This window comes from Limulus polyphemus, unplaced genomic scaffold, assembly GCF_000517525.1.
Source record: "Limulus polyphemus unplaced genomic scaffold, Limulus_polyphemus-2.1.2 Scaffold3392, whole genome shotgun sequence".
NCBI classification, from domain to species: domain Eukaryota; kingdom Metazoa; phylum Arthropoda; class Merostomata; order Xiphosura; family Limulidae; genus Limulus; species Limulus polyphemus.
In genome coordinates this window covers 14625-24187 of record NW_013669002.1, presented here as the reverse complement: position 1 = coordinate 24187, position 9563 = coordinate 14625, and the positions used below count along the sequence as shown (strand labels likewise).

The following is a 9563-nucleotide window of genomic DNA, read 5'->3' as shown; positions in this document are numbered from 1 at the left end:
AGGATAGCTTATAAGCCAAATACTTTTACAGTTAGCAAGCTTGTTGAAGTACTGGAGTTTTTTACAGAAACATAACAGTACATGCATTATAATCCAATTGTAGAGTGTGCTTAATAAATTATGTAAAATCTAACACTAAGGTAAGCTGGAGTTTTAGAATTAATGTACATCAGTATTTTTTCTGGAGAACTATACTGTAAATAGACAATGAACTTGTAGGAGTTATCCCGAAGAAAGTCATTCAAGTTTCCAGTGTGAGCTGGAATAATCCCCTTTCTTCAAATACTTGGTAAGGGTGATAAAGTATAAGAACAGTTGGAATAAACTTTAATACTTTTCTGATCAGAATACATAGTAGATGGCTAAATCAAATCTGTTGCTACTGTTCAACTGGTTTGTAAGAAAACTTCCCTTGGAACTGTTTGGTATCTTGAAACATTGACACTGTTTACATCGTATTTATTAGAATAACACTCTAGATGGCTGAACATTCCTTGATGATGGATACAGTCCATCATCAAGAGTGGTTACACATAAAGCGCTGTTGGTAGGAATGGGCGTAAGATTCCAATATTAATAAAGTTGAAAGAAACTACAATCATCTACTAATGATCCAGATTTGGAATAGACTGCACTATCCCTAACTCCATACACACTTCTAATTTTGAAAATACTTTTTTTAACGTGCTTCGACAAATGACTAATAATCAGTGAAATGCAGAAATCAAACATAACTGTAATTTAGCTGTGTCATATGGCAATCCTCTGTTTGCTGTAGAGTAATTTAGCTGTGTCATATGCCAATCCCCAAATCAAACATAACTGTAATTTAGCTGTGTCATATGGCAATCCTCTGTTTGCTGTAGAGTAATTTAGCTGTGTCATATGGCAATCCTCTGTTTGATGTAGAGAAAGTAGTTTTGAAAGTGGCATTTTTTTGTTATTGTTAAGCAGAAACAGTGCCCACCTCAGGTATCTAAACTTGATTTCTCTCATCATAAGACATTAGTTTTATTGCTGAAACATTGGGATCTTGAACAGTGTTCCATAATTAATAGACTGGTACCTGGTGAAAGAAATGCATTGCTTGTTATGATATTGAGGAAAGCAGTTCATTCCTGCACAAAAATGGTTTAAAAAATTTTTATATATATATTTTGGAGTTGCTCTATGATTATACATGGATGTTTGGTACCTACAAGGTGGGAAGAGAGCAAAATCATGTACAAATTTAGCTAATGGAGGTAAATCTGATATTTATTTAACTTCAAAGTCTAGCTACAATTCTCCCAGAGACATCTGACATACTTTGAACACAGCGCTATTTGGAATTCCAGTGACTACTGATCTAAGATTGGCCACTTCTTCATCAAAATGGTTATGGCAAGGCTGAACTTCCTGGAAGAACAGGTAGTAGAAGCAATAAAAAATTTTATCACTAAGTAATTATTACAAAGAACATATATGCAAAACTTATGTTCCAATGCAGGTAAGACAACATTCCCACCATACCTTTCAGTTTCTTGTAAAATTGTCAGTTTTCTTTATTAGATAAATGAACTTGAATAATTCTCATTATCATCATCTAATACATTACAGACAGAATCACTTCAACCTTATTCAGACACCAAAAAACAACAAAATTAGTGGAAATATTAAAATTGTTAAAGTAATAACTGAAGATAAGCTCACCAAAATCCTTTAAAAAAGTGGTAATAGAAACTATATTAATTACTGGTGAAAACTTTTACTTCTGCTATAACATCATTGTGTGTTTTTAAGTATTACACTAGTTGTAAAACCAAATATTGGTATAACACATTTTTAAGAAGTAGATTTTAAATATGCAGAAAGGTGAATGTTAAAATGGATAAAGTTTGTGGAAAATTATCTGAGATATTTGAGGAAACAAAAACATGCATAAACCATTAAACAATTATATTTCATACTATTATGAAATGTTACTTATCCACGAGAGACCATTCTTACCTTAAGAATAAATATTGGAGATAAGATTCAGTGCTTCTTTTTAACACATATATAGCTTTTTAATGTAGTGTTACTTCTTAATTAAATCTGCAAAACCTAATTCTTCCAATAAAGTTGCTATTTCAGTCATCATCCTGCTGATGTCATCAACCAGACTTTTCTGTAAACAAAACTTTCTCTCATATTGTGGTGATAAAAATGGTTTAGTCTCTTCACTGAGGTAGAGTAGAGAATGATCTGTATCATCTGTTTTCCTTGCAACAGGGGAAGATTGAGTTATATCTTCTCCAGCTTTTCTGCTGCTTGTTTTTGGAAGTTCTTTGTTTAAATGATCCATGTGCTTCACTGGAATAGCAAAAGCACTTTGAAACTCGTGTAATATTTGCTTTTCCAATTCTTTCACTTTCAGTATTGTTGCTTTCAAAATCTCTGCTTGGGGTCTCTGATTTCTACTCAGAAAGTACCTCAAACCTCTGGAAATACAACAGACACTCTTAGAAATTCCATAAATTTTGTTTGTAACAAGTGTCTTGACAAAGAATAAAAAGGTCAGAAAGTATTTCTGTTTTTACATTCCACATGTAAATATAATTAAGTTTATTATAATGAGAGTTCATTCATTTATAATAGTTGACATGAAAGAGTAAAAGCTATGCAAAGTTAAGAATGTAAGGCTTTTCTACTGTTGTTAAATTTGCTTTGGGTCAGTATGACCAGAAACATAAAAGAAGGGTTGATAATTATAGGATAGACACATGTTGACTTTACAGAGAACTACTAGTTGTATAAAACATTGCCTGCTATCCTATTGAAGAATAGAACTTAGAAATTTTATTTCATTTAACCAAGTAATAACTTGGGACCATTTGTCCCGTTTCCCCCACAGCAAAATTTCTAATACATTTTGGATCCATAGATCCCTGTCCTAAAAAGGACCATCTTAATATTTGCTTAAAACAAAATCTAAGTTTTCTAAGATTGAAAATAATCAAGTTTGTTCACTTCAGACTACCTACTTAATTAATACTTATGATATAGGTTCAGTATTTCAAACAGAAGCAGACATGCTTTGTCAAGAAACTGTTCAATGAGTCTCCTTATTTCCAGATCTCCTCACAGCTTCTCCCGACGTCTTGTGGCAATCTCACCTCTCACTCACAGCAATATAAAATACTTAAAATCAGGCACCACTTAATGCTAAATCACACATTGGGGCAAAGAGAAACAAAAGTTTCTGACCTATGCTATGCCATTTATCTCATTGAAGCTGTCCTATTTTCTACTACTATCCAACACCAGACTAGAAAGAAAAGGAATACCAAATCACAAGCCCTAATATAGCCTTCCATATAACATTAAATATATATCTCAAAACAATGTTGTAAAATGTTTGAGAGATGAATGGCTAAATTAATTACTGATGCCAGCAAACTGGCAATCCAATCTGTGTTAATTCTAAATGTAATATTCCCAACAACCCCTTACTTCAAACATTTTACAGAGTAAGCTTCTCTTGCAAACACACTAAGAAACCAAACAGTTCCACACAAGTCTCACAGACAAACCCTCAATTGACATAACACCATGCACTCTTACAGCAACATACTGTTTATTATATACATTTCTACCACCAGTAGAAAGAAAGGATTCTTTATCACACACAAATCTAATATTGGTGGAAAGTTAACATTTCAAAGGGTTGTTACCTCGCACTGTTGTGAAGACTTCTGCACATACCATAAGCTTTGATGAAGCTCCCACTCTTACACACATTAACATCTAATGTATCAACTTATGAAATAACCATCATTAGATTCTAGCCCTTCACCAATAGGAGAGTGACATATCCCCAATGCACACTAGCATTTGAACAAAGGCTCATTCATGACTAAGCAGACTAAATGCACTGGAAGTGGGAAGGAATGGTGGGACATTGTGCAAAGAGGGGAGTAATCATCTCTGCATAACAAAGAACTAGAATCCCACATTTAGTGTATAGTGGAAGGGCCAATCTAGATAAAGAAATTACAAAGATTAACCCCTTTCACAAAAGAAAAACCCATGGAGTATCTCATCCACTAAGAAGAGGGATATAAGCCTAGTCGGGCATCACTTCATTGGATATTACATATGTCTCAAGCAAAGAATACTTTTTGCCCACAGAGGCAGTAGTGCAAAAAATATTGACAAAAGAACCTTTGGATGATGCTAAGGTGTTGCACAGGTGAACACATTTCTGAACCAGCCATTACCTCAAGTGGACACCTAAGCTCGAGTGTGTAATGTGGCTCGAGTTATAAGATACTGTTTCATAATGGAGAAATACTTGTATGAGAGAGCAGAATAACCAGGTGCACGGAGAAAACATCATAGACTTGCATCCCAAGGAGAACACGAAACCTATCCAGCTGGCTTAACCACCAAGAATGGCATGGTGTAGTGAGATGGTCTGTCTTACCCTTCCTGGTAATTCCATAACATAGATCATTTTGAACTTAATCTTCATCAAATATACTGTGCACTAGTATACATATTTGTACCTTATTTGAACAACATGGTTGCTCAAAGATTATAATATTATTTTATTTTGTGAATGCAGGGAAAATGATTGGAATTTATGTACAAGTCTGTAACCTGCTCAGAATGCAGGTTGCTCACTCTGTAAACATATAATTACTAATGAAATTGTAATTCTGTGTTATAAGTATGAATTATGTAATCATTTCCTGTGATACTCTTCTTAATGTTCATATAAGGCAAAAAGTAATAAATGGCCTGACTCAATTTATTTTTTAGTGATTTGTTTCCTCCCCTCCTTTTTTATCTGCTTGGTCACTTTTTGTTCTGCAAAGTATTTAGTTTCCACACATTACATATAAATCAACAAACATTTCGGCTGCTTATGCGATTGTTTGCATGCATTGGCAATATGCTTCCATATAAATGTGCAAAAGGATATGCACAGTGAACACAACCATGTGAGCTGTTTACTGGCACATAGAGTAATGCCATCTTTCCAGAGAAGTAGCCTAGTTTTATGCTACAAATTCCTGCATAAGCAAGAACAGAACAAAGCAATTCAATCTAAATTCTACATGGACGGATATGTATGATGAAATGGCAGCTGATGATCTCTTCATGGATGCATGTCCTCAAAACATGTGTAAAAAAACTTGGCAAAATTTTAAGAAAATACAACTGGATTTTCAATGTATAAAATAAATTCATAGCAGTCATCAAGTGATCTTTTTTTTTCTGCATGTAAGCTTTGAGAATGCACCATTTATGACTTTATTTAAAAATTTCCAGGGGACATGCCCCCAGACCTCCCCTAGATATTTCGTGCCATTGGCAACCTGAAAAATAATAGCCTACCTACCTACCCATACCTCGGAGGGGTGAGTAGGCAACATCAAACAATTTTTTAAGCTTAGCCTAATGGAACAGGTATATGCAAGTGTAGGAACCTTAAATCTGTTTCCCAATACATGTATAATATAGCCAATTTACATTTTGATGTATGATTATATATCATTAAAATAAATGTTTATTATTCATATTTTCTGGTGATTTTGGTATTGAACAGATCTATTTTCTTTAAAGTTGTTGATAAAAAATCATTGAAACTATGTTACATTTTTGCACAATAAAATTCAGACCATAACTTTGCATGTTTATTCTGTGTCAAAAAGCAAAAACTAATTGTTGATGTGTTTTACTGATGGTAGGTCAGAATCTGAAAACAACTTTTTGATTTTTGTAATAGAGATACACTTATGAAAGCATAGTTTTGAACATGCTGCTGCACCTAGGAACTGGACACTCAGCCTAATACTGATCCTGAGACTATAAGCTTTCATATGGTACCATCAAATCTTTTCCACCTTAGGGGTGCAACAAGACAACACTTTTGAGCATTTGGCTCCTAGACTGTCTTGAAAGAAAGATGATACTAGTACAAGGAATGTGTGATAACCTGAATAATGAAACAGAGGTTCCATTCTGGGAGAGGGACTAGATGAGGAGGACTACTAATGAGAAAAGGCAGGTGGAGTAAGAAATGGAGGAGGGCTGGGGAAGAGATAGAAGGTTGTTGACAAAGTCATCCTGTAAGTGACACTTATAGAAATAGATCAACAATTCCTGAAAAGTCAGGGGAAAAAACAAATATTGGTCCAATCCTAGCTGAAAGCATTTACAAGCTGCATTGTGAGATTGGTGACCAGAAAAGAAGCTCAGTCTTGAAGGAAATCACAACAGAATCATTGACAGAACTCCCAAATCCACTGAAACACTGCAAATGGAGGTACCACTCTAAGGGAATTACATGATCAGGTCCACGTAAAACAGTTAATCTACAACCACGTTCAAAGCTCCCAGGAAATGACAGGCAGACAACTGAATGTGGTGGTTGTGGGCCCAATAAAGAATGTTTAGAGCCAGAAAGCAGAAGTCTCAAGATTGAGTTACTCCCTGTTAGTTGATGTAAAACATAACAGTGGAGTTACCTGAATGGATTACCATAAGAAGACTACACAGATAAGACTGAAGATGACAGCAAGCTTGATGAGTAATGAAGTTTATACTGAGAGACTGCTACCCTGAAAACATACCAAGGAAAAAGTGTAGGGGTACAGAAACACCCCTACCCATAAAGAGAGGTAACAGTAAACAGATCCAGAAGAGGTGGAGTAGAAGATACCCACTGGCATATGGGACTGATTGAGCTGGCACAATAACAAGAGATCACAAGATGGAGGGAAAGATACAACTGAGAACCTAGACATATTCCATTGATCTTCCCGGTTTCCACTGAAAAGGATGCATATGGATACATGTGAGAGAAATGAGGAACTCAAGTGAAGCCAGACTAATCCTCTTGTGCAGGAAGAGAAGACATAAGAGCTTATAGTAACCAGAAGCTCCATCGCTTGAAATAGTAAAAATGACTGAGCTCAACTTGAAAAAACTCACAAGTGAATCAGATAATGTGCAAGAGGTCAAGACAGATTTGGAGAACTTTACCAGCCAACTCAAATGAGAAATCTTCCAAAGGAGAAAGACACAGCCATAGGTGCTTCTTTGAGCACAGCAAGAAGAGGCCTGTCATTCATATAGCAATGCAAATGGAGACTCTCAACTGCATCCTCTGCATGAACACACCTATGAACCAACTAAAATACATATGGAGCCACAGCTGAAAACTCGTATTGTCTTAGATGAACCAAAGTGACAACATACAGATAAATTGGGATTGGAGAAAAGCATCTGAAACATTGACTTTGGTCATCCACAGTCCAGGAGGGAACACCTACCTCAGGTTGAGAAAACTGACCACCTTCGATAAGGGATGACAAAAGACAAAAAATTGCTTCAAAAATGTGAGATTGATGGCACTAATCTCCCATCTTCTTAAGAACATCAAAAAGATGGGAGTAACATTCATGAAAAGGCTGAAGACCTGTTTCATGGCATTCAAATCCCATAGAAAAGACAGCTATGTGCACGAGATCTGAGGGATGTGAAAAAGACAACTGGAGAAGAAGAAAAATGAGGTTAAGTTCAAAAAGTGGACCAGAGCCAATGGGTGGCTCAAAAAGCAAATCACCTCCATGATTCACAATGGCAAACTCTCCTAGAGTAAGAGGCCCGAGAAACAGAAAGAGGGTAACTCGATATTTTGAAGAACAAGAAACCTGTTAAGATCCCCTAGATTGAGAAAATTAGGAAATGAAAGTAATCGGAGAAGACTGCTCACAAACAGCTCAAGTTTCCACAAGTTTAAGGAAACCTTGAAAGACCTGGTCACAAAGGAAAGGTGCCAGATAGAGGCCTCTATAATAAGATTAAAGGAGACAAACACCTGAAAGAAAGGTATACTGAATAAGCAAGTCCCAGAAATAAAGAAACCAAATTGGACACAATTGAGAAAAATTGAGGGCAGGGTAGAAAACAGGTATAAGCCAGTTTCACCAATAAAGCTCTCAAGGCCATGGTGTAAAGGTACAAAAAAGAAAGTGAAGTGAGGACTAAAGCAAAGAAAAGAACAAAAGCCCCCATACCAATGAAATCCAAGCAGTTCTTGGCTAGTACTTCTAGTAGACATGAATGTACAGACCACGTGAGTCTAGATTTGAAAATTAACATCCAAATTATTCTTTCACTTTGCTCTGCAATTTCTCATAAAACTGTCAATTAACATTTGGGTCTTCCACCAATACATGCACGATGTGATCAAATCTCGGGTTCTGAGAACAAGACTGGAAATGTTCTAGAATATTAGTGGCTGTACCATGACCCAAGAATACAGCCCTGCTGGTACCTGGTATTCCCATGGTCACTTGTCTAAATCTATACTATGATATCCATTTGTAGGATTCATATAAAATCACCACTGAGCACCATGCTTTTTTTTAAGGATGCCAAACCATGACAGACAAGACAGTTGGCTTTCCTGTTCACCACATGTAAATGTTTCAACACTCTGGCTGTCCAGAAATATGAACCAAAAAAAATCCCCCAAATATTCACATGGTTTATAACTGTATTGAGAAGCTTTTGTTTTTAATGACTAAAGAATTTCAGCATACAGCATTGGGCCTAACATAACCTTCACTCTCATGTGTAGGCCTACGCCTAACCACTAATGTTACTACTAGTAATACTAGACATACTGATTGCTGTCTTTTCTTCCATAGGCTTAGTCACAGCACTAAACAGGCAAAAGGATTTCCATAGCTCTTGTTTTATTCTTAGTGAATTCTGTGTTTTGTGCCTTTCACGTGGCCAATAAGCACCACCTTCCTCATGTTACCAATGTCCAAGATATTTAAACATGGCTTACAATACACTTTATTTGCTTAATTCTCTCTAGCAATAAGCAATACCACACATTGGAAAGTCAAATCAAAAATGCACAAGCCCATCATAGTCTATTCATTTCAATCAATCTTGATGAACATTGAACCTGATACTCAAGGTTTCAGCCATATTTAATCATGCATGTATTTAGCATTGTTAGTATCTTGCACATGTTTACACACTTGACTATAATGCTGCACTCAAGTTTTTATGGTATACCTAGAACTTAAATGGCAAACATTATTAAGATTCAAATCATTCACTTTTTTTTTAAATTGATTATACATTCTTTAGTAATCTAAGTATGTGAAAAAAAGAAGGACAAAGAAACCAAACTGCCCAAATTTAAGTATTTCTATAGCTTTCATCTACACACTTAATTTTTCCAAGACTTTCAAGGAGTGGAAATTTTGATTTTTAAATTTCAGCCCTTTTTAATCACTCGTAACCTACTTGAACCAGTATTGACACAGAAACCTTATAACAGACAATAGGACAAGTATCTCAAAATAACATATTTGACTAAAGGAAAAAATCAAATGCAAGGTAATTTGAATCAAAGTTATAACTGAAACGTTTAACATTTAGTGTGTATCTTTCTCATAATCAAGAAAAATAAAAGAATAACTATATTATGAAAAAAAGTTTAAAACATACAATTTTTCACAAGTACCTAAGAAAAAGACTACTTTTGAACAAAGCAGTGCAGAAAC

At 35.3% G+C, this 9563-nt stretch overlaps 1 protein-coding gene across 3 annotated transcripts in view; it reads right to left on the bottom strand.

Annotated features, from left to right (window-relative positions):
- Positions 1-1236: 1236 nt before the first annotated feature.
- The window catches only part of LOC106469279, a 22700-nt gene continuing 14373 nt past the window's right edge, over positions 1237-9563 (bottom strand). For 2 of the 3 annotated variants that reach the window (XR_001291426.2, XR_002612830.1), the window contains exons 3-4: positions 1990-2462; positions 1237-1398 (exon numbers count right to left, since the gene is read on the bottom strand). Coding sequence is in view for 1 of the 3 variants with exons in the window: in XM_013929766.2 (XP_013785220.1) it covers positions 2060-2462 (403 nt within the window). In the remaining 2 variants the exon portion in view is untranslated. Of the gene's footprint in view, positions 1399-1519; positions 2463-9563 lie in introns of those variants that run through there. The other variant, XM_013929766.2, reaches the window with a different exon arrangement.